The sequence below is a fragment of the Ochotona curzoniae genome, unplaced genomic scaffold, assembly GCF_017591425.1.
Source record: "Ochotona curzoniae isolate NIBS_2020 unplaced genomic scaffold, NIBS_Ocur_1.0 scaffold_3835, whole genome shotgun sequence".
Taxonomy (NCBI): domain Eukaryota; kingdom Metazoa; phylum Chordata; class Mammalia; order Lagomorpha; family Ochotonidae; genus Ochotona; species Ochotona curzoniae.
Window position 1 is genome coordinate 23810827 of NW_024467114.1, and position 26216 is coordinate 23837042.

The 26216-nt window shown below is 46.1% G+C and overlaps 1 protein-coding gene across 2 annotated transcripts in view; it reads right to left on the reverse strand.

The window, feature by feature from the left end:
- The window catches only part of ZNRF2 (zinc and ring finger 2), a 79975-nt gene extending 67101 nt beyond the window's left edge, over positions 1-12874 (reverse strand). For both annotated transcript variants that reach the window (XM_040964876.1, XM_040964875.1), the window contains exon 1: positions 12314-12874. In XM_040964876.1, the coding sequence (XP_040820810.1) occupies positions 12314-12806 (493 nt within the window). In that variant the 5' untranslated portion in view covers positions 12807-12874. The remainder of the gene's footprint in view (positions 1-12313) is intronic.
- Positions 12875-26216: the final 13342 nt, after the last annotated feature.

The window sequence follows — 26216 nt, forward strand, 5'->3', positions numbered from 1 at the left end:
ATAATTCCTTTGTGTTTAGAGTCTGGGGTAGGGTGGGGGGATTAAAACAGATCGACTGTCCCCTTCTTTTTTTTTTAAGATTTATTTTATTTTTATTGGAAAGGCAGATACACAGAGAGGAGGACAGAGAGGAAGATCTTCCATCTGATGATTCACTCCTCAAGTGACCACAATGGCCGGTGCTGTGCCAAGCCGAAGCCAGGAGCCAGGAACTTCCTCCAGGTCTCCTATGTGGGAGCAGGGTCCCAAGGCTTTAGGCAATCCTTGACTGCTTTCCCAAGCCACAAGCAGGCAGCTAGATGGGAAGTGGAGCTACCGGGATTAGAACCGGCACCCATATGGGATCCTGGCATGTTCAAGGTGAGGACGTTAGCCACTAGGCTACTGTGCTGGGCCTAACTGTCCCCTTCACAGTGGGATCCATAATCAATGTAAAAATTCTAGATAATGATACTGCACTAGGCTGACACCACACCATTGATATAGAGCGATGTGAGAATCCAGGCTTCTGGAAAAAGCATTTATTCTTTTTTAAGAGCTGTTTATTTTTTATTGGAAAGACAGAGTTACAGACAGTAGGAGAGATAGAAAGATCCTACATCCTTTGGTTTACTCCCCACATGGCCTCAATGGCCAGAGCTGAGCTGATGTGAAGTCAGGAGCCAAAAGCCTCCTCCAGATCTCTCACATTGGTGCAGTGTCCCAAGGATTTGAGCCATCTTCTACTGTTTTCCCAGGCCACAAGAAGGTATATGGATGGGAAGCAGAATAGCTGGGACACCAACCAATGTCGATATGGGATGCCAGTGCTTGCAGGTAGAGGATTAGTGTGCAGAGCCACCATGCAGGTTTCACATTTATTCTACAGTAAAGGTGACCCTACAAATCTGAGATTCATAAATAGTAATGGGACAAAAGGGCATCCTTATAGAAAACATGTGCTTAAGTGTTTACTACAGGGGCCAGTACTACAATCCAGCAAGTTCAGCCACTACCTACAACACCAACATTCCACAGGAATGCTGATTCCAGTACTGGCTACTCTACTTCCCATCCAGTTCCCTGCTAACCCACCTGGGAAAGCAGTTGAGGAATGCCCAAGGGCTTATTTATGTCCCTGCCACCCATGTGGGAAACACAGATGAAGTCCCAAGGCTCTTGGCTTCCATCTAGTCCAGCCTTTAGCCATTATAACCATCTGGAATGAGCCAGCAGATCAAAGATCTCTTTTTTCACTCCTTCTCTCTCTGTAACTCTGTCTTTCCAATAAAGAAACAGATCTTCAAAAAAAAAAAGTGCTTAAGACAGGGCCGAGTACAGTCTAAATTCTACCTTACTATTATATTTAATCTTTATTATAATCTTTTGGAAGATCAACAGATACCTAAATTTCATAAGAAAAAAAATACTAAACACAATTATTTCTCTTTGAAGACACCCTCTTTGAGTATGCAAACACTAATGCGTCTCATCAGAGTTCAAATAGCTTCAACGACCCCTTAAAGGTAAAGTAGGAGTCAAAGTCACAGAGCAGAGGCAGCACAACGAACAGGTGGAAATCTGCTAGAATTGCAAACTTTACGTTCCACCCCAAATCCACTGAATTGGAACGTGTGGGAATCAGGCCCAGCCCTGGAGGTGACTCTCACTCTCACTTGGGTTTTAGAGCCACTGAACATCAACTAAAGGAATCAAGTTGTCATTAAGTTAATTTATGAAATACAGAATTTAAATGAGTTAATCAGATTTCCTCACTATATTACTTATAATATGTCACAAACTTACATGGCTACAAAGTTGTAGGAGGGTAATGTTCTATAGGATACAATTGCCATGACACTATCCAAAGTAGATTTTGCCCAGGATGCAGCCATTGGTTAAGGGCACACAGCTGGAGCTGGTTGGCTGCAAGTGGCATTTGAGCTCTGGAAGGGTACAAGGGCCGGATGTGAGAGTGGTAGTGATGACTACCACTATTGCCAAGTCTATGTGCACAGAAAACACAGAATGGCAGTGTTCCCACTCACTAGGAGAACCAGTGTTTGGTGCATAGCTACCACCCATTTATACTTTTTCTTTATGTACAAATGTATACACTAATTTAGTAACAGTTACCACACAGGACACATGCCATTTTAACTGTCCATTTCCTAGGCTCTCTAAACACCAGCCTATCCTTTTCTTAAAGTTTTATGGTCAATGCTTGTGTTCCCAGAAAGTCTATCTGACCTATCATAGCAGACACTGAATACTTTTTGGCTGAATAAGCAACAAAGAAAATTCAGATTCAACAGACTACACATGATAATTTGAGGACATGCCAAGTTACCCGCCGCCCCCCCCCCAATTTTAAAGCCAGCTGAAAAATTGGAGTGCCTAGACCTTTGCTTGTAAAAGTCCACTATTACATATTCATATGTAAAGTAAGAAACATTTTTCTCTAGATCTTATGGACACAGCTCCTCTCCCTCCCCTCCACCCCCAAGAAAAAAGCAAGAGAAATGTCAATGGGGCGGGCAGTGGATAATCTGGTGCACAACAGACCTCAACTTTCTGGGGCAGCCTAGATCAGGCCAGGTTACGGTACCACACTGGCATACGTGTGGCTCAGGTCTGGGAACAGGCCAGGCTGAATCAGTCCATAGCATCCACTGGCAGATCTGAGAACCAGGATAAGGTGTGGGACAGGCCAGATCAGGCCACAAAACCAGCCAGTTCACATTAAGGCCAGGAATGGGGACGGTCCAGGCTGGGCTAGACTGCAGCACACACCAGCATGAGCTGGAATTGTGCATAAACTGGGCTAGGTTAGGCTATAATACCCACTGGCAAATGCCGAGGTGATGGGGCCATGCCAGACTGGGCTGCAACACACACCCCCCCCCCGCCCCCCAACATATAAGACCTGAGTGGTCAGGCAGCAGGAATGCGAGCCCAGTAGGGGTCCTCAAGGGTTCCCCTGCTGAGCCACTGCTTCCCCTGGTAAGCCTGAGAGCTGGAATCAGGGGCAGACCAGGCTGGACAGGACTATGACATCCGTTGGCCTGCATGTGAACTGGGCTAAGGAGAGAGCCAGGCTGGGCTAACTGACTACATCCATTAGTGCATGCATGAGCCAGAGTAAGTGTAGGTTGGATGGGCTTTGCCACAGCATTAGCTGGCAAGTGCTGGGAATGGGGCCAAATCCTGTCAAGCCAAACTATAGAACCACCTGGAGAGTACAAGATCCAGGAATGGGAGTGGGTTCAGTAGGGAAACTGAGCATCTTTCTGACAGGTTACAACTCCCATTGGTGAACATGGGAACCAGGGCTGGGGGCCTGTGTAGACAGGCAGTGGCACCTGCCAGCACAAGTATAGGTTGGACAGTGGGGTCGGTTGGGCTGACCTAGGACCCAATACCCACTGATGTGTACAAGAATTGAGTGGGATGTGGAACTGACTGGACTAGTCTTGCATATACTGGCAAGCACAGGAACCAGGGCTGGGGAAATGCCTGGTGAGGGGCTACTGGGGTTGCTCTGACTAGACCACATTTTCCACTGGTGTATGTGAGGTACAAGTGTGGTGGGCAGGTTTGGACTGGGCTGCAGCACCCATTGGTTTAAACAGGAGACAGGGCTGGGGACAGAACTGACCCAGTAATTGCAACTACCAGTGTGTATGCAAGCTGATGCAGGTGACAGACAGAGATGAACCCCATACCGGTATGCACACCCAAGAGTCAGATCCAGCATCAACTCAGATGAAGTTTCCTCAGAGAGCCCCCCTCTGAACCACTGGACTCAGAACCATAACCATGGGGAAAATGGCAGGTTCTATTGTTTGACTGTGGAGTCCATGTGCCAGAGTTGGGTCTCTTCAGTGTCTTCGAAGGAGCAGTGGATAGCATACTCAGATGCACATGGAGGACATGGCAGTCCAATGGAGCCTGCAGAGGATACCTGGTACTGTAACAGAGGAAGGAGGGCAAAACAAATTGACCAACCACCCCAGGCAAGCATTGGCAGCAAATATCTGGGGTATGGAGGCTATAAGATAGAATGTGTCAGCCAGTGGACCTTGGAGAAATGCCAATGTCCTTGGAGTAGTGAAATCAACAGCATTGCAGAACTATCGAAACCACAGAAGCAGAACCCTCGGAGCATGTTCCACACTGGAAACCCTGGGATGACATCAGGTGGCAGTTCCCCATCCCCGGGTGCTGAGGCAGTTAGGAGGCTGGGTGCTTGTTCTCCTTTTCCTCTCCTCTTACCCCAGATACAGGAAAAAGAACAAAGAAAATGTGGAAACAATGGTCTCACCCACTTTCCCCTAATCTTCAACACTTCCCAATCCAATCAACTATGTAAACATTATAAAAAATAAAAATTTTTACAAAAATGAATGGATCATTAAAATTTACTTAAATCACTTTTTTCCCTTTCATTGTAGTCTCATCATCTTAATCTCCTGATTAATTCACTAGATAATCAAAAGCATGGCATTTTCCCTTACAATAAGGATATATTCAAGAGATACCATTCTGGCCTTTCCTGGAATCATGTTGTGACACGGTAAAAGCAGCACGAAGGGTGTGAAAGATAGAATTAATGCTGTTAACCTGTGGAGACTCAAAGTAAGGACAAACCTCCTAAAACAAGGAAGAGGCTTGGAGAAGAGTTAAAACCTGAAATGCAGAGGGGGAAAAGCTTTTGGACCAATGCTGTTGGCTTTGGAGATGGGGGAGGGGGTCACAAGCCAAACAATGTAGACATCTTCTAGAAGCTGGAAAAGAAAAGAAAACAGACTTCCCCAGTCACCAGAAAAACTCAACCAACATCCTGATTTCTAGTGCAATGAGGTCTGTTCTGAACTTGACTTAAAAAAAAAATACATAATTTGGGGGCTGGTCTTGTGGCACACCATAATGTTGGCATTCTCTGTGTGCATCAGTTGGAGCCCAATTGCTCAACTTCCAATCCAGCTCTGTCCTAACGGCCTGGGAAAAGCAGCGGCTTGGACCCCTGCTACCTATGTGGAGGACATGGATGAGTCTCCTGGCTTCGGTCTGGGCCAGCCAGTTAAGTTACTACAGTCATTTGGGAGGTCATGGGCACCCCCAAATTGGTAATTAGAAATGTAGATGGCCTGGAATGCCAGACTGGAGTTGACATCTGAAGGAGAGCTGGGATAGTACCCTTAAACCCAATAGTATCTGACACCAACTCTAGGGCATTAGTGCTCTAACTAATTGTAATGAATCCGTTGGTATCAGTATAGTACCCATCCTAGAAGAATCTTTACATATACAAAAAGGCAACACTGAAAAAGTAGAAACAGCTAATAGAACAACCAAATAAATCATGGAACATACAATGAAACAATACATACACAGCAATTGAAGAGTTGCATGCATATAGTCACCCATATAAAATCTGTTCAACACAAAGTGAAAAAGCAGGTTTTAGAAGAATGACCACATTCTTGCTAATACCACAAAATGAAATTACTCTTTTGCTTTAGGTACTTACAAGCAAGTAAATCAATTAAAAAGTGTTAAGCATATATACAAAAAATGGTAACAGTTGCATTTAGAAAGAGAACAGATCAACCCAGTCTGAGAACTGACTAAATAGTATCATTTCACAGTGAACAGGAAGTGGATTCCTATTTCATCCACAATTTAAAAACAGGACTTTCGAGCCCACTTTGGCACTATGGTGTAACCAGCTAAGCCTCAGTCTGTGGCTCCCTTGTGGGAGCCAGTTTGAGTCCATGTTTCTCCACTTCCCATTTAGCTTCCTGCCAATACACCTGGGAAAGCAACAGAGGATAGTTTAATTCCTTAGTCCCTGAACCCATGTGGGGACCCACTGGCCCAGCTCTGGCCCTTGCAGCCATCTGGGGAATGAACAAACTGATGGCAAGATATCTCTCTCTCTCTCCTGCAACTATTTTTCAAATAAAAATAAATAATTCTTTTTAAAATGGTTGAACACATCCATCAGCTTCTGCTCAACCCAAAGATATCACTAAAACTGGTGGGGCAGGAGGTATAGTAACTTCCACTGCAGAACCAGAAAGGCAACCCAATTTACAGAAGGCATATGTTATCCCAGGAAGCAGAAATGAAGGCAGGTCTGAAAGAGAATCATACCAGGCTACCTAAGAAGCCCTTAGACCTCTCCAGCTATCCTCTCTGCAAAGCAACCAAACCCAGGTATTGGACTGGAGGTCTGATTTCTGGAAACGGAAATCTTTCTGGACTTGAGAACAAAGGGAACAGCTGAAGACAGAGGTATCTCACTGACTCTGAATATCACATGAAGTTTTAAGACTCCTAACCCTTTCACTTTGATCCTAGAATACCTGGCATTAAAAGTTAGCCTTTCTCAGTAAGAAAAGCAACTGGAGAATACGACCAAGGAAAAAGGCAATAATCCAATATTCCAAAAAGCCCAGAGAGTTAACCCTACCTGCACAGAGAGCTAGCTTCCAATCAGCTTTTTAGAGCCCCTTTTAATAATCAGCCAAAGAGCAGCAAATGTTTGAGAAAAGCAACTAACAGACTAAAGACAAGCAAAAAAGAAAACACAACTGAGAAGAAACTGAGTAATCAGGAAAAAGAGCACACACATGTACACTTAGAGAGACACACAAATACACATAAGCACATGGGCACATCTATACACAACCACATGTATGAGCATGTACAAACACAGCGTGTACCTGCATACAGTGCACAAAATACAGGGTGTATACATGCATACACGTATGTACATGTAGACACAGATCCACATGCATGTGGATATAACATAACACACATTATACAAAAACACATATGTTTCTGTCTTAATTTCAGTCTTGAGATGTTAAAGTTAACTGTCAAAAAAAGCAAACAGTGCACTGTGAAACTGCATAGGAAAAAGAAAACCAACTTGTCTCTGAATTACTAAGACATTATGTTCCATACACCTTACAACTAAAAATCAGAGTAAGTTACCTTTAAACCAACAGCAAGCAGTTCATCTAACTTTGACGAGCCTCAGCCCCAAATAAGAACTGAGGAAATCACCAGAATTCACATATTGCAAACTTGATCAACAAAGTTGGGTGTTAACGGTACTCACAGGTAATTAGGCTTCAATGAGGTGCTCCAGGCAGGACCCCCACAATGGCATTAGTGGCTTTACAGGAGCAGGAAGTGAGGCCTGACCTCACTCACCAGCTTTCTGTGCACTTTTCAGCCTATAGAAACCTGACCTAAATAAACTTCTCTTTATCAATTACTCCATCTCAGGTATTCTGATAGAGCCACAGCAATCAGACCACCTTCTGAGAGGGGACTGAGAGGCTGTGCTTATGAAATCACTGTCCCAGAACTCTGATGTGACAAACTGGTGGAAAGACTGGAGGGGGCAGAGCTGTTAAGGAACTGAGATTTCAGAGGCCAGATGGGCGGGTTTGGAAGAAGTACTCTGATAGACAGGAAATCTGGAGACTTCAAACCAAGACTTCACAGCTGTCAAACTGGAAGGTGCTGCTCTCAGACCAGCAGATTGCAAATTTCACCCAATCTCCTATTCTCGGTGACTGCCTTAGGAATAGGCACAGGATCCACCTAAGCAGAGTTCTGATGCTGCAGTGGGAGTCTCGGCAGTCCTCCAAGATTACAGGTGTTAAAATTGAGCTCGTGGGCCATCCGGTTAAAGAAGGCCTATCCCAAACACAAGAGTCAGATAAAACTACATAAGAAACAATCAGCAAAACACACAGCACACAGAGAGAGAGTGAGAGAGAGAGAGTGTGTGTGTACTGCTAAAATTCAGCTCAGAAACCTGTTCTTGAATTGCATGAGTTACCCTAGAACTCTTTCCAATGATCTGAGGCAATATCAGTTTTCTATTTACAGAATATTCTGGGGGGGGGAGGAGTTTTATTATTTATAACTGAGTCTTTCAGATCCTCTGATCACATCACAATACTTCTGGGTAGCAACAGTAATAGAAAAAATAGCAATAGAAAAAACTCCTGGTTAACAGAAAACACCAAAATGTAGTTAACAAGATAACTTCTCAACAGAGTTGGTTTTAGACATGTGAATCAGACCTACAGAATGAAGCCAAGGCAACAGGCTGGCTTACCTGTAGGGGGGACAGCCAACCATCCTGCCTCTCTTTTATTGGCTCTGAAGCAGCAAGCTGCCATGAAGCTAACATCCAGGAGGAAATGAACTCTGCCCGCAACTGGGCCAGCCGGAGTCTCTAGGTAACAGCACAGGGCTGGCCCACGGCTAGACTGCAGCTTTGCAGAGGATTCAGCTGGGCTGTGCCCAGACTCTTGACCCACAGAAACTGGGAGATAAAGAATGTGCGCTGGGATTAGCAGACACAAATAGAGTAATTTGTAAATAAGCAACACACAAAAGAAACACAATCACTACCTAAGATATTTCTGAACCCTTGTTCATTCAAAACATTATGTATCGCACAATTTGTAAATACTTAAATACGTGTGCAGTCCTAAGTATACACAAAATTAAGACTAACCAATGTTTCAAATAATAAGCAGTAATTCCCAGAAATTTTTACATTAACAAGACTGGGTGTACTTGCTACATAATGTCAGTCCTACAGTTCTCTTTCAATCTACCGTGAATGCAACCAACTTATGTATACTTGGCATATGTAATAACTTAGGCTGTTTTCCTTACAAACACAGGATGCACAATAAGGAAAAAACGGCTCTCTAATTCATCACATCGGTAATCACAGCAGCTGAAACAATCAAGCAAAATGAAAATGAGGAATTACTGGGACACACGGTCCCTTAACAAGACAACAGAGCTCATACTCTCTCGGGCACCACAGCAGCAGCAAAGCTTCCAGGTCTGGGAATCACGTGGCTCTCAGATCTCATGACAGCCACCCTGGGTATCTCACCATTCCTCTCTCCACTCTACTTTCTACCATGCAGTCAAGAGTACTTTAAAAAAACTTCCCAACTCAACCCCGAGCTCACACAGCACAGCACACAACATAAGGTATCTCCCACACTGTTTAAAGATATATGGCATCACAAATGAGAAACACCAACCACCCAAAGTTTTGTTTTCTTCAGGGGCTGCAAGGACTGCGGCTAGAAGTGTCATATTTCTTAAAAGGAAGCAGACATTACTTTTCTGTCACTCCCCAGAAAAGGCAATGCAATAAAGAAACACCAAAAATTAGAAGTTAACAATATCCCATATTCTAACATCTTGGTACTTGATACTGGTAAAAAAGTAATAACGGAGAACAATTAAGTAACAGCTAATTAATGGAGATAATCCAACACTCTAAAACTTTACATCTGTGTTGAAAAATATTAAAGAAACAAATCTTCCTAGAAACAAATTTATAAGCTTACTCAGTTTTAAGAAATAACCCACACTTTAATATTTAGGAAAAATTTTCCTAAATAACAGGAGGCACCTGAATTACAAACTACAGAAATACTCAGCCATGCCACACCCCAACCAGCAGAGGAAGACAAAAAATGATGCAGCAGCTGATTCTTTTCAATTAATTTATTTTACATGTTTCTTACTTCTGCATTCAGGATCTGTAATGTAAGTCTACATTACATTTTTCTAGAAATAATCTCCACTGCTGACTTTTGATAGACCAAAACACATACACACACACTCTCTTGCACCCTTGCTGCATAAAGGGTAGTTTACAACCCATACTGTTTCTATGAACAGAGGCAACTCGGTAATGGGGAAAATAGACATAAAATAAACCCAAACAAATCCTGAGATGTTTCTAAGGCTTTTAAATATTAGACTATATCCAGTTGCAAAACAAAGATGAACACTAGCAGTAGTTGTTCATTTTAAACAACTGTTAGCTTAAACTAACCAGTCCAAAGAGGAGTAACAAAAGGCCTGCTTCACCCAAACACTTGTATATAGATTACAATCATATTCTAATGACAAGTAACTCAATTCTAAACTCCTACAAACAGTGGTATCTGTATTAGGCAGCCTTGTTCCAATTTTCTAGAGAAATTAAGTAAGTGTACGCAGCCGAAATGTCAGACCAAGAATAAAGTGTAAAGCTAAGACAGAATACCTTCTTTTCCAATGTGGCTCCTCCCTATAATCATCTACTAATGATCTGACTCCCAAATTATAAAAAGAAAACAAAAGTAGCACTGGTTAGTGTCAGCTTTAGTTTTTCATTCTCAGTAAACCACAGAACAGTACAAAAGGGATCACTTAATTTTCACTATTTTTTTCTTACTGAGAGCTACCAATAATACAAACAAAACAGTCTTCAGATTAAAACAACTTTCCTGATTACTTCAAAATACTGTTTCTCAAATTTCAGGAGTCACTTTTTATAAGCCCAGACACAACAGTCTGTAACTGTAACAGTCTGTTACATCCACAAAACTGATGCAAAGTCTAATAAAGTGCAATTCTTAACTGAGTCACCACTTAACTCTCTGAATCTCAGGAGGAGGAGAAACATGCTTCTATTTCCCTGAACAACTCATCCATGGAAATGCAGGTACAAACCTCCGGAAGATCGGGCCTTATCCCACCTGCCTGTCCCAACCACCTTTAAGGTTACAATACCATCCTGTAAGGTGATTTCCCCGACTAGAAATCATGGTATTGGAGAAAACTGACGTTACTGCAGGTGAGTACCTTGGGGTACCAGGGCTCTATTCTATCCACCATCACCATGAAGGGTCTGTGCTGCTGTGAGTTATTCAGAGAGTGCCACTGTCCTGTGACTAGTCCCCAAGTCACCCTGTGCCCAATAGCACTAAAAGAATTACGTCTAAGTGCACAAATCTAAGCAGCATCTAGGCCTTTATCACTGACAGATTTATTGTGGGCTTCAACTGCTTAGGGCCATAAACTCATACAACTATATTATCAAAGGCAATGACCAGCAGAAGTAAAGAGTCATCTATCTACTGAATAAATATTAACAATTAACTTGACAGGCCTCCCTCCCTCTTTAACAAGTTTTCAATATTCTTATCATTTGACAATAATAACTGCTGAGTGAGAATTTTCACTTCAGAAAGGTAACTATCTTGAACTATCGTTATCCTTAGTTCTCCAGTTCTCAGGAAACTATCACTCCTCCACGTGGAGACGACACCACCTTCACACTGTGTTCTCTGTGATCAAATCACAGGGAGGACTCAAACAGTTCTTGGAAACAAAAGCATTTTACAAGATGAACCAATTTCAATAGATAAGAACACTTTCGCTTACATAAACAAAAATGACTTTAAAACAAGTGGAGCTGGGCATTGTTCTCTACTCCATGTGAAAAGATTACAAAGATAAGCATGGCATTCCTGCCCCTGATTCATGCCAGCGGGAATGCTGGAGCACAGGTAAATGAAATTGCTGACTACCATCAAGGCCCTTCTCCAAGCCCCACACTTACTAAGAGGCCAAAAGAGAGGGGATCGGATTTCCCGCCCCCTTCGCTTGACTGTGAATTCACCTGTTCTCCTACACACTTCAACAGGGGTATGTTTACATCTGTCTTTCCTGGGGGAGGACGGAGTGGGATGGGGGGTGGGAGTGGTTTCGATTCTCACCTAAGTACATCAAGCCCAAAACCTAACTGAAGAGGTAGAATTCACTTTCCTCGGGCCCAGTGCCTCCTTCAGAACGAATATTGCTTTGCTATTAAAAACGTCCATCTCTCATCACTCACTTTTCCTCTAGACAAGGCCGCTCTCCAAACACACCTGGCCAAGCGACTGCACTTTTATGAGCAGGAATCTTCCTGAACGCCCCTCCTCAAGAAACTGCTCTCGGTTTCTGTCTTTGTTTTTAAGGTTATGTCCAAATTCAGCAGGACTCCCACGAACCACAATCTATGGAAGCAGTTTACTGAAGTCAAAGAAGACCTGATTACCACCCTCGTGCAACTACAAACTACATACACAGCAGGTGGAAGCCCGGCTGCTAGCTCCCTGCTTTCTTCAAATCCTCCAGTATCTGAGACACCCCCACACCTTACTCTAGCCCCCTAAGAAACTGTTCACCACCTAGTCCCCCAAATTGACACCGATTCTCCACCTGCCTCCCTAACAACACCAGGAGCCACGCTAGGAAGCGCGCAGGTGCTGGTCGAGTTGACAAATAGAGGTCGCCGCAGGGGTTAAGCGCCATCCCATCTCCTTTGCAGAGGGGGCCTGGGCGCGGACCCGGAGGCTTAAGAAGAAAAGAAGGAGAAATAATAACAACAACAACAACAACAATAATAATAATAATAATAACCGGGCGTGCAGGGGAAGAGGTGGGGGCGTACCTCCGAACATGTGTGGCGAAAGGTGGGCTGGTAAGGAGCCGATCACCAGGCGCGGCCCGCCGGGGCCCCCACCCGCCAGCCGATCCCTGCCGCCGCCAACGCCGCCAACGCCTCCAACGCCGTCCTCGGGGCTGCTGTGCACCGAGTCCTGCGAGCCGTACGGGCCGCTGCTGCTGTTGGGGATGTTGAAGGAGGACTGCGCCGCGCGGGCCCCCGACGCCACGCTGCCCACGGCTCCGCCGAGGGAACGGCTCCGCGGGGCCGCTGGGGCCGCCGAGGCCGCCGCGGCGCCGCCCGAGGCGCTGGGCTGGTGCGCGCCGGGCACCTGAGCCGGAAACCTGCCCGCCGCCGCCGCCGCGGCCCGAGCCCCGCCGCCGCTGCCTCCCGCGGTCCCGTTGGCCCCGCCGCCGCCGCTGCTGGAAGGTAGATCCGAGCCCGAGTAGGCGCGGGTGCGGCCGTTAGCGGCGGCCGGGCCGCTCTGCTTGGCGCCCATGTCCGCCCTGCCCCGGGCCGGGCCCGCGCGCGGCGCCCCGAGCTCCGGGGAGGCGGGAGCGAGCGGACAGGGCCGAGGCGCCGCGGCCGGCCCACAGGGGGGCCCGCACGTCCAGGGCCGCGGCCCGGCGCCCCGAGGGGGCGATCAGTGCCCGGTGCGCGCTCTTCTTCTAAGTGACCGGGGTTGGGGACGGCGGGCGTGGAGAGGAAGAAGGAGGGCCTGGGCGGCGGGCGCCCGTTCTCCGGCCTGGGCACAAGGGGTGGCTCAGGTGGCCGCGCGGCTGCCGCTGCTTTCGGTTCTGGTGCGCCACGACGGGCCGCTGCCGCGCTCTGCCGCCGCGCTCCGCGTCCTGGGCCTCGGCACCGCCTCCTCCCGGGCGGCCGCTGCTAGCGCCGCCATCCTCCGGCTCCCACGGCGGCTCGCGGCTGAGTGGGAGGCGCCCGGCCGGCCTCCGCCGGGGCCACCTTCCCTCCTCCCCTCAGCCACCCAGCTGTTCTTAACCGAGAGCAAAAACGGGTGGCGCGTGAGGAGAGGAGGGGCGGCGCGCGCTTCCCGGCAACCGTCTTCGGGCTCCCCTCCCGACACGCGCGCGCGCCCACACACACACACGAAGGAGGGGCGCGTCGGGACGCGGGGAGCGGGGGGTAATGGGGGTGGTCCCGGCTACTGAGATGGGGGTCACCCAGCAGGGAGGAGGCTCCCCGGGCCTCACACCGGAAGGCCGAGGGGCCCTGCGGCTCCAGGGTGCGCCCGGGCCCGTGTGTTTGGGTTGTGTGCGAAGACCCCGCCCCCGCCCCCTCACTCGGCCCTGCGGATTGGCTCCCGCCGGTCTGGCTCCGCCTCCTGAAGGCCGCGTCCTGCCCTTCCCAGCCCCGCCTCCACGAGGTAGAGCGGTGTGGTAGGAGCTTGCCACCCGCGAACTCGGTGATGGACAGGTCTCCGGCCCCGCCCCGCCGGCCAGGGCGCGCCCCCTCATCCACCTCGGGCCCTACACCGATTGGAGGACACGGTCCCTCGGGGCGCCAATCAGAAGGCGCTTCCTCCTTCCACACGTGGCCTGCAGACCCCTAGCAGAGCTTCGGCTTCACCTTTTCCTGGCTGGGGCCGAGGAGGCTTTGTTCGGTGTGGGTGCCTGTTACCTTCCTTCTTGGTGCTTCACATTGATGGATGATATGGAGGGAGAACAGCTGGAGCAGACGCCACCTGCCACCCCACACCAGACTAGATTGTGTGTAGGGAGCATTTTCTTTCTTAACCTGCTGGGATTTCAGCTTCCCTACCTGAAATATGTGTATTAAATCCCTTGGGTAGCTGCTGCCATAAAAACACTGCAATTTCTCCAAAATGGGATTTAATACAATTCTCAGTATGTTCTTAGCGGTGGGGTGATATTTTGCTGCCAGAGCCTGACCCTCCCATTTCGAAGATACCAGAATATCCTCTGGGTGAAAAATAACAGCAAGTGCTTTTTGTTTTGTACAGACTTGCAGGTTACACACACACACACACACACACACACACACACACACGCCCTCCTGTGTTGGCTTTGGGTCATCTAATGATTGTCTCACCATTCTTACAAAGGGTGTAGAAATCAAGTCTTCAAACATGAATCTATATGAAGAATGTGTAAGAGTGGGGCCAGCACTGTGGCATAGTAGGTTAAGCCTTCACCTGCTGCACCAGCACTCCATATGGGCATCTGTTCATGTCCCAGCTTCTCCACTTCCAATCCAGCACCCTGCTTATGGCCTGAGGAAGCAGGGGTGAATGTCCCAAGGTCTTAGGGCTCTCCACTCATGTGGGAGACCCAGAAAGAGTCTCCTGGCTCCTAACTTTGCATCAGCTCAGGGGTGGCCACCTGGTCTCTTCACCAGACCAGGACTGTATGTATAATTACCAACATAGGTCCTTTTACTCCCCTCTAATATTTTATTTTTAAATAACTGGGCCAGCTAAGCATTACAGTGTACTTCAGTGTATCCTCTAGAAAAATAGTATTCGAGCTCACAGTCTTGGGCTGTGCTGAGTTCTGCCCTCCTTCACACCCGCAGGGCGGAAAAAGAAGGGGCTTGGTGACTGATAGCCATTGGTGATTCCTCTGGTGGCTGAGGACTCCTGGCCAGCAGGAGGAGCAGGTCGTGAGGCAAAACAGAAGCATCGCTACAAAGCCCTGGACCGCAATGTTCTCACCACCAGGCCGGAGGGCTTCATTATTCGCAGTGTCTTGGAGCTCAGATAATTCGCAGAGTCACAGAAGATGACTTGAGACCCACTAGCATGCCAATGAACCCTGCTAACCCCTGACTTCTACAATCCCCATGGGTATTGCAGAGGACAAACTGGGTCTGACTAGAAAGACTTTGGGATGAGTCCTTGTCTCAGAAACTGGTTTTGCATCTCTGCCAAACTTAAAGGCAAGAAGATGAGGAAGGAGGAAATTGAGCAGGTGACAGAGAAGTTTGGACGGGACAAATGACCGACTGAGGTGCTTGGCCCTGCGGTCTGCCCCAGCAGGGCTCACTGAAGAAGGAATGACAGTTTTTCCTCCTCCTGCCCCCTTTCTGTCTGCACCCTCTCCCCGAAGAAAACGTTGTTCAAGAATTCTGTGGGGATTACCAACTTGTATCTTAAATTCTAAAACTAAATCAGGGTATTTAGAAATCACATGGCTTAGTGATTTCTTAGATAATTGTACTGTTTGTCTTGTCACAGAGTCTGCCTTTCCCGGACTTCAATTGATTTCTTTCATGAAAAACGAGCAAGAGGAGCCAATCACAACAGGATTATCAACCCACACCATGGCATCAAGGTGAGCTCAAGCTGGGGTTAGGCCCTGGCTCTCTCACATACCGGCAGAGGGATTTAGAGCAAGCCACTAAACCCGGCTAAACCTGTCTCCTCTGAAAAATGTCCATGATCATCATGCCAGTCTCACACAGTGATTATGAGTCACAAGAGATTCAATCACCGGCTGTGACTACTTTGAAACTTTCTTAATACAGAAACAAATCTTAATTTTGTTATCCCAAGCAGGTTGTTGTAATATGCACCTCTTCTGTGCCAGTTTGTGATATTGTACTGTTTAGTGTCTACTAATACTCACTGAGGGTGATACTTTACATCATTTTAATACATAACTGACACTTAAGGGTTAATGACTAATAACTGTTTAGTGTACTTTACTCGTAACTCTGTCCATCACTGCTGTAATAATGATAATATTATATATCATATTGAAAAATCTGCATCTTTCTACCCTGAAATGGTTGACTATATATAGGCAGATAGATGAATGAATTTTAACAAAAGAAATTGTCATTAAGAGACCGGAGATGAGCTGTTTGAAATCTCTAGAACTGAAAGCTTTTTTTTCTCTCCTCTTAATTTCTCACAATTCTACATGTTAAACTGTTGGATTAAAGAGCCTTTTGGGCCAAAAATAGGCCAAAGTTTGTCATAAAAATCATTTCAAGTTAACCAGCGGATGGCCAGAGCCCTACACTGTTTTTTTTTTTTTCTAAAAATAGCTTGAGGAGCAACATGCTAGTTAAGATGTCCACATCCCACAATTGAGTGTCTAGAAGTCCCTGCTGCACTCCCAACTCCAGCTCTCGGCTAAGGCACAGCATGGGCAGCAGGGGCAGTGTGTCAAGCAGCTCAGCCCCTACCACTCACATGGGAGACCCAGGTTGAGTTGCTGGTCCCTGGCTTCCACCTGACCCAGCCCTGTTTGTATTGTAAGCACAAGAGGATTGAACCAGCAGATGGGAGATTCCTATTTGTGCATGTCCTCAAGTAGTACGTTGTTTAAATACACAAGTCTTTACGAAAGGAAATAGTTGAAGACAAAACATCAGCACCTGCTAATAGAGATAACTCAATTCTTGCTTATCAAAAGATAATAGGGGGTTTTAACAAGATCTTAAATATTTATATTCTAGTCTCAATTCGCCTTGGCTTACAAACAATATATATTTTTCAAAATCTTCAGACGTCCCTTCTTTAAAAACCCTTAATATAGAACAACCCCAGTTCACTTTCCTCCATTAGATAGCAAGCTCTGATTCTATATGGAGTGTTTGGAAGGAATCCCAGATCTTTCCTGGGGCATACTGTTGAAAAGACCCAAAATTTAGTAGGAAAGCATGCCATGGGGTCGGTGCTGAGGGAATTTTCCTAGCCTATCTGAGTGCAGACCAGCTTATAGCAGACAGAGCTCTCTACTGCATCATGCATGTGATCCCCCTGCCAGTGCACATGTTCCCTGCTCCCTGCCTCCTGACACTTGCTTAAATCGCTATGGTTATACAAGAATGATTAAAAGGTACTGGGAGACATTTCCCTTACCGCCTCCTCTTGCCACGCTAAGCCAACAAAGGCAAACCCCATATTTTAAACCTAGGTTGTGTAAGCCCCCCAACTACAGGAGCTTTTTCTGCTTTATTTTTATCTCCCCACCATGCCTCTAGCAAGCTCCAAGACACTCAGCACACAAGAGTTTTGAGTTACTGCCATGGGTCACCAGAGGCAGGCAACAGAGATTAGTACCATCCACTTAAACAACTGTTGTTACTACATCAAGTCCGGGTGTCAAAGCTGTGGTCTGGACCACTTGATACAGTCCGTACTTGGGCTGGCAGAGGGGCTCCAAAATGGCCTATGCCCCCAAGTTAGGCTAGCTTGGACAAGGTAAGGTCACAATGGCAGAACTAGTTATCCCAGGAATAAGAAAAAGAAAAAGGGCAGTAAGAACTACAGATCAACTTGTCCCACAACAGTTCCCAGAAGCTCACGGGCATCTGGCCCAATTCTAAGGCTGTAAGTCTCCACTGAGTAGATTTTGGAACAGAGCCCTCGGCAGGATCTTCCCTGGTGCACAGAAACTTCAGGATCCTTAAAGATCACTTTTCAAACCCAGTGGCTGAGCATCTGAAAAGTGCTTGCCACTGGGCATGGAACATTAAAAGATCCAATGTCCTTGCCTACAGCAAACTCGTGGCTTACAGTCAGGGATCCTGAATGTAAAGAGAGAGGTGACTGTACTGCACCATGGCAAATGCATATTGGAGCTGGGCAGAGGGGCAAAGCAGGGAGCAAAGAATAAAGATGCCATCCCAGAAGTGACAGACATCTGGGTCTTGAGAGGCTGTCGACTTGCACAGGCTGAGCCTCCCCCACGTCGGGGCACTTGTGGCAGGGGCAAGCTTTGGTGTCTGGCCGGAGGGGAGAGGGGAGAGGTACATGAACAAACTAGGGGAGGGAGGCCTGGGCAGAGACTAATGGCCTGGGGTGGTGGGCTCATCTGGGAATTGGTCCAGAAGGCGGGGAGAGGTCCTCTCCTAAAGAGGGAAGCAGCATGACCTGTGTGCAGGTCGGAAGGATGGCTCATTGGGATCATGGGGACCAGACAGCTAATGCATCTAATGCAGGTTCTCATGTAGCCTCCCAGGCAAGAAGTGAAGAGAAACTGAACTCAGCCCCAGAGACAGGGCAAATGGCAGCACCATCAAGAGATCAGCCTCCACAGATCTTACAGAACGAACCGCTGTTGTGCGTGACAGAGAAGGAGGAGTTGGGGTGACAGGCTAACTTCCTGCTCTCTAGTGCTACAGCAGGGTAGCAATACAGAGGGAAACAGCATATGGGAGAAACAGAGCTGAACTCAGCTTTATATAGGCGTAACAAAGCCAGTTCTTGGGCCTGCGTTGTGCACAGCATCCTATTGTGAGTGCTGGTGTGAAAACCTTCTGCTTCTCTGCTTGCTAATCCAGCTCCCTGCTGATGTGCTTGGGAAAAATAGTAGAAATTGCCCAAGTGCTTGGACTTCTGATACCTATATGGGAGACCCAGAAGAAGCTCTTGGCTTGTGCCTGACCATTGTGCCATTGTGGTCACTTGAGGGGTAAACTAGCAAAGGGAAGATCTCTCTCTCTCACTTCTCTCTTTCTCTTTCTCTGCCTATCAAATAAGCAAATAAATCTTTTCTAAAAAATTATTTGGTGGGTTGTGGCAAAACACAGGCCGGTGCTGGACTTGCCTGGGACACACAGGCTACCATCCCCTGTCTGCCCAGAACATTGCATTGTCGGGGTGGGAATCAAGTCTCCTGTGTGTGCCAGTCCAGTGCTATTCCTGGGATGATGTCCTGAAGATCAGGGTCACCAGGGGCCGTGGACGCAGCACAGAGCCAGGCTGGAGAGAGACCAAATGTTAATGCAGGGTGTGGTAGATTTCTTTCTCTTCATCATTAACATTCCGTGAGTAAAGGAAACTTGGGCCTTGTTATTTTCCAGCACAGCCTCCTCATAGACAACAGTAGTTGTCTGTGATCCCGAATAAGCCTATTTGAGAGTTCACTGAGTGGCTATTGTGGTGCAGCAAGTGAAGCTGTCTGCTACACCAGCATCCCATATCAAAGTTTCCAACCTGGCTGCTCCACTTCCTATCCAGCTCCCTGCTAATGCACCTGGGAAAACAGCAGAGGATGGCCCAAATGCTTCTGCTGTGGACATCTGCACAGGGAACCAGAGATTGGGAGCACTCTCTCCCTTTCTCTGTTCCCCCATCTCCCTGTCTCTCTTTCCCAAAACAAGTAATTCACTGCCTAAAAAACTGTATCTCATAGTCAGTATTTTTTAAATCATGACTTTAATAGTCTCCACCCACCTAAAGATGTTCGTATCCTCATATTCCCCCCATCCCTGTGAATGGATCACCTGACATGGCAAAAGGGACTTTGGAGGCATAAGTAAACCATGAGTCTGGAGATACAAAGTGGATCCTGGACTATCTGGGTTGTCCCAGTGTAATCACAGATTTCTTTGTCAGTAAAAGAGGGGTGACAGGCAAGGCAGAGGGAGGCAAAGACTCAATCTGCCACTGTTGGTTCCGAAGGCAGAAGGAGGTCAAGGGTCAGGGGATGCAGGTGACCCCTAACAGCTGGGAAAATGCCACCCCACTCTCCCCATCCCCCTCTCTCTCCCCCACAGCCTGCAGGAGGAACCCAGACCTGCTAACAGCTGGGTTTCAGCCCATTGAGCTTCAGGTTGGACTTCTGACCTCTAGAACTGATAATTATTTAAGTACGTATGTACCTTGTTTCAGTCAACTAAGTTTGTGGTCATTCGTGACGTCAGCAACAACAAACTAATGACTCTTCCCTAAGTTTTCAGTCACTCTGTGATTATAAACTACCCGAAAATAAAAATCTAATAAACACGGACAGTAATTCCTTTCAGGGCTAACCTGTTTCTTGGCTTCCTGCTTCTACTGTGGAGCCATAGTACTGTAGGCTACCAGGTTTCCTGAAGCTCGCCCTGCAGGTCAGCACGCAGCTTCCACAGCCCCTAAGTGGAACTTTCCCCTGGCAGCTTTGCAACATCCTTGCAAGCTACCTTCCAAATGCTGGAGAGATTAGAAGGTTACTGAGTTCAGCATTTCTGTTGGTCGTTTTAAAAACTCTGAAAAGTCCAGATCTGTAGGTAGTCATAATCCTGGGTCAGCCAAAGCTCAAAGAAAGGCCAGTGCAAGATGCCCACTGCATCAGCTGCCAGGGCGAAAGGGTGGAGGCTGGCAAAGTCCACACTGACATCTAGTGATGTAAAATTGCACTGCTGGCAGCTGCCAGCAAAGCAGGTGCATCAGTGGGCTTCTGGTCCTTGGAATCCCTCATCTGTGAACCCTCTGGGTTTGGGGGTAGGTGTTTCTCATGCTTGAAGCACTCCTTCCTAAGAAGGCTCAAGACTGAGCTCGGAGCAGTTGTTGAGCTTTCCTGGTTGGGAGGCTGGCTGTTCAGGTGTCTTCAGGCTCACATGCACCAGAGTGAAGTTGATCTAAAAGCCTGACTCTTACCGTCTTCATTTTTGCACACTTTCAAGCTAAAGGTTTGACTTCTGGAAGTCACTTTTGCTCTTCCGGCTTTTCAGAGCATGTACACTTGCTTTATGGTCTCTGAACAATTGCCTGGGCTATGATAAGTTGAGACAGGAACAACCAGCGACAGGAGATAAAACCAGTGCAGCAGGTGCCTGTATTTCCTTGGCCTAAGTGTTTTATCTGCACTCATTTGAAAAAAAAAAAAAGATTCATTTATTTTTATTTGAAAGGCAGATTTATTAACAGAAAGAGACAGAGAAGGATAAAGCCTGTCCACCCACAGACTCACTCCTCCAGATAGCTATAATAGCCGGAGCTGAGTCAATCCAAAGCCAAGAACCAGGAGCTTCTTCTGGGTCTCCAACAAGGGTGCAGGGTCCCAAGAACTTGAGCCATCCTCTGCTTCCAGGCTGTAAGCATGGTACTGGTTGGGGAACAGAGCAGCCAGCACATGGACCAATACACATGGCGCCTGCAGGCGAAGGACTAGCCTGCTATATCATGGCTCTAGTCGCCTTTGAGCTCTATTTTTAGTGTCTCTAAAGCCAAAAACATTGAAAAAATGTGAAAGAATCCTCTTTCCAGTTTTCTGACATGAACAGGTAAAAATGGGTCCACTGAGATAGGATTCTCTTTTTTAACGGGGACACAACTTAGAAGCAAAACTGTATCTTGCAGGGGATTGTAGTAACTCAAGTAAAAAAGGAGGCAGGAGTTACACAGGCATGTAAAGGCACTCAATGCCGCCCAACTGCACTCTAAAACGGTTTAGATGACAAATATAGGGTTACAACAGACACATTTACACAATGTTTTACAAAGCAGTGAAGGGGGCTAAACAGCACCAGGAATGGAAGAGTGTAAAAGACTGATAAAATGCCCAAATGTAGATACATTTTCATATCATTCGCAGAAGCAAAACGTACAGGTTAAGCACAGATAAATGTTAACATGTCTTAGGACTCTAATGCCTAAAAATGTTCCCACTGCCTCCCAGACACCAACAGGCCTAAGTATTAGGCAACAACTGAATCAGGCAATACAAGGAAATGTGTTTTCCTTCATATATTTAGAACATTTTCTTCTAGGATACATAAATATTAAAAAGCTTTAAGAAAATCATGCAGAAAGGACAATAATATGTGCTCTGTAAAATCACACAGAGTCAACAGAGAAAAAGCACAAAGAAAAGCAAAAAGTTCCACGAGGTATATTTGATTCCATTTAGACTGTCAAAAATACATGGGGGCTGCTGCCATGGAATAGCAGGCTAAGCCTTTGCCCATGTCACTGATATCCAATGCAAGTGCTGATTCAAGTCCCAGCTTCTCTGTTTCCCATCCATATCCATGCTAATAACCTTGGAAAATAGTGGAGGATGGCTTAAGTCCTTCTTGGACTCCTGCACCCATGTGGGAGACCTGGAAGAAACTCCTGGTTCCTGGCTTTGGATCAGCCCAGGTCCAGCTATTTTTGCCATTTGGGGAGTGAATCAACAGATGGAAGGTCTTACTTTGTCTCTCCTTTCCTTTCTGAAATTATGCTTTTCAAATAAAAATAAATACATCTTTAGCAACAGCAAAAGAAACATGTAAGAGAATCAAAACAAAAACAAAACAAAAAGCATTTCCACAATTCAGTTGCTCCTGGAAAGATACAACACATGTAAACAGAAAATTCAAAGGTTTGGAAATAAAGAATTATTACTTTTTAGAATTTGCAATACACTGAAACCATGATTCCTTGAAATTCCAGGGGAGCATTAAGAGAGACCTGGAGTTACTTCAGTACAAGGTATTGTGTTAGTGGGGCATTTACATGTTGCGCCATCTCTGCTTTCTTTGGCCTGTCTTTGAGCACACCATCTCCTATTAATAAAGTTTCCTTCATTGCATCATCTCCTCACTCCACTAACTACCAGTGTTTGGGCAGAGAAGTGTCAGACATTGTGAAGATCAAGGTTAAAAGGAGAATGACAGCTGCTCTTCCCATTTTGCTTCAATATATTTGGGTTTTCGTTCCAAACTAAATGTCAGTTTATATTTTGTTAGTGGTAGTAGCCCATGAGTTTCAGTAGCAAAGTATCTCTCCTGGATCCCACACAGGAATGCAGGTTATGCAACTTTAAAAACTAAAGATGTGGGGCCAGAGCATTAGCTCAATTGGCTAATTCTCTCCTATAAACACTGGAATCCCATATTAGCACCTGTTCATGTCCCAGCTGCTCCACTTCCCATTCAGCTCCCTGCTTGTGGCCTAGGAAAGCAGCAGAGGATGACCCAAAGCCTTGGGACCCTGCACCTGCATGGGAGACCTGGAAAAAGCTCCTGGCTCCTGGCTGTGGATCTGCTCAGCTCTGGCCATTGGGCCACTGAGGGAGTGAACCAGCGATGGAAGATCTTACTCTCTACCCACCTCTCTGTAAATATGCCTTTCCAATAAAAAAAAAAAAAGCAAAAAAAAAAATTGTCTCACATGTTGAATACATTGAGTTGTTTAGAGGTCACAAAGCAACTACGGCATTGTCTATTTTCTTACTTGACCATTAATGCTTCATTACAGATCAGTGCTGATCTAAGCTCCATGCCTGGAACAACCATTCTGACACATACCAACTTCTTGAGAATATTCATCCTTTAAATGAGGAAATTTGGGTTCTTGATGTCTCGCCTGGCATGGAAGATAATTATTTTAAATCATAAAATATCCATTAAGTAGCTCAGGAAATTGTACACAAGCCATTAGCTAGATTACAAGTGGGAAACAAGACTACTCCTATTATTAAATTTGTCAAACGATCATCGTTTCAAATCTGGCTGTAGATCGGTGTCATTCCAGGATTGTGTATATTGATGCTCACCTCTCTCCTCTGCATGCTGACTGTATTTACAAAAATACCAGAGGAGATGGTTTGGTTTCAAAAACTCTGGGTTCTCTGAAGTGCACGTATCTCCCACATGAATGCAGGGTCCCATTCTTGACTGCTTTTCCAGGCCACAATCAGGGAGCTGGATGTGAAGTGGAGCAGCCGGGACACAAATTGATGCCCATATGGGATCCCAGCAGATGCAAGGTGAGGATGTTAGCCACTAAGCTACACGCCAAGCCTGTGACTATCTTTAGCTTTGGGTTATAGCTTTCCTACTCTCAGCAGAGTTATACTCACAGACCACCTGAGTCTTAGGAGAGGTGGAGATTCTTGAGTTAATTTTGTTTTGTTTTTGGTGTTATCTGGGACCAAGAAAAATTGGCACCCTGGCATTGATTCCTAGATTCCTTTTATATCCTTAGTTATCTGTGAAACCTACAAGGAAGAAAACCATTATTCAGGTTGATCAATAGTGCTCATAGTGATTTTTCATCTCCTCCCCAATACACTGGAGTGACAGGATTGTCCCCCATCAACCAGAGCTTGTTATCCATTATATTTCAAGGGCTCTGAGAGGAGGAGGGAGTATATCCAAATGGCTGGGAGAGCTGGACGCTGTGGTACAGAATGTCAATCTGCCTCTTGGGAACCATACCTCACATTGAAGTACCTAGGAATAAGTCCATTTTTACTTCTGATCCAGCTTGCTGCTACTGTGCTTGGTGACCCAACTACTTGGGTTCCTGCCACCCATGTAGGAGACCTGAAGGGTTCAGTCCCTTGCTGTTGCAGGCTTTTAGAGATTGACCCTTCAGATGGAAGATCTCTCTCTCTCTCTGTTTTTCCCCCTTCTCTGTCACTCTGCCTGTTTAATAAATAAATAAAACTTTATAAGAAACGGCTGGGAAGCACATAATCTAGACTATGTTGCAGCTGGGTGTAATAGAGTCACCCCTTCCCTTTAGATGTTATCCTCCCTCCCTGAACCAAGCTACACTGAGAAGTCCTCCTCAAGCAGTGATCTGTCCAGGATGCTCTAGTGGGAATAGAAGAGACCCAGAGACCTAATTTAAACTTATGCCTTAGCTTCCCCAAAGATGGACAGGACTTTCAGGAAACTCAAGTTCTTTTGCACCATGCAAAAACCAATGAGATACAAGTTCTCTTGAACTTCCACATCAGTCCTTCACATTGAACACATTTCTCTTTATTCTTCTAGGCTGAGCTGCTTAGTTATTCTGGGGTCATTGTTTTCTCAAGGAAAACTTGAAGGGAGAAGGTCAAGTTTTTTCCAGCTATAGATTGCAACCCATCAGTAAAGTAAGAAACCAATTCAGCTAAAGCATGACCATGTTTTGTCTTAATGAAAGGAAATAGTACTGAAAAACTAGAAAATATCAAAGGATATCAGTAAATGTTGATTCATGAATTTTATATATCGTCCAGGCTGAATCATAGTCTGTTTCTCTTCATGTGAGCTGCAGTCCAGAAGTTTAAAAACTGTTGAATTCCTTAGATCTCTATAATCTGCTACATCTATGAACTGCTTTTGTAATGAGCACAGCAGTTCCTCATTCCCACCCCCAACAAAGCTGAGCTCCTCTTTATTTTTAAGCCCAACATGCAGGTCTGGCATCCTCCAAGCCATTTGCCTTGATCTCTTCAAGCAGACTTAAGTGTCAGGCCTTCCTTCTGCTGGACTCTTCTGGCCTTTAGAATAGTGCTTTGCCTATCACGGTGTTTGTCCACCTCCCCAGCCAGCTGCTTAGTGAGACTGGGGGCACGTGAGCAAAGAACGAGCAAAGGCAGGGGAGGCGGGAGCAACAGCTGTCTTTAACCATCTGCCAGGCTTCAGCATCTCTTCCTCTGCCTGCACCCCACAGGCCATGTCAGCTATGGAGAGAGATGAAAGGGGGCAGGACGTTCATCTCACTCTCTGTTCAGCACGTTCTTCTCCAACAGCAGGACTCACTTTTATTACCTTATTGAACTCACGTGGATAGGTTTTGGCAGCAGCAATTAGTCTTCTGATTACCCTACAGATGAAGAAGAAATAGACTTGGCTGTGACAGGTTGGCTTTTTCTCCAGTAAGTTTCATCCAGAAGATAAAAGCGTTGAATGCTAATCAGAAGCCAGCTGACAGCACGGCTGAGGCTTCCTCAAAGCCTCTCTTTCAAAACTCTTTGGGGCTCTAAAAAATACCAGGTGCTCTAACAGATTCAAAGTGGGATAGATGACAGAGATCTAAACAAATTGCTACAAGATCCCCAGGACAGCAGGAAGACACTGACAGATTGGGGTTGGGGGCAGACAGAACCTGCAGGTTCACCGAACGGAAGCTACCTTGGTAAGGCAATGAAAATACAAGCACAGTTGACAAGTGGGAAATAAGGAAAACAGAACAACATGGAAAATGAAGATGAGGTGAGAAAAAAGTTTAGTTCGCTTAAAGAATGACAGGTGGACAGAGTGAAGGAAAATGAAACTTGTTTCTTAACTTCATCTTAGCCATGTTAGGTAACCATGTAATTTAGCACTCTAACAGGCCATGGGGGTCAGCATGGTAGTATAACAAATTAATTATCCACCTATGGTGCCAGCAGTTGTCCTATATGAGTACCAGTTTGAGTCCAGGATGCTCCACTTCTGTTCCAGTTCACTG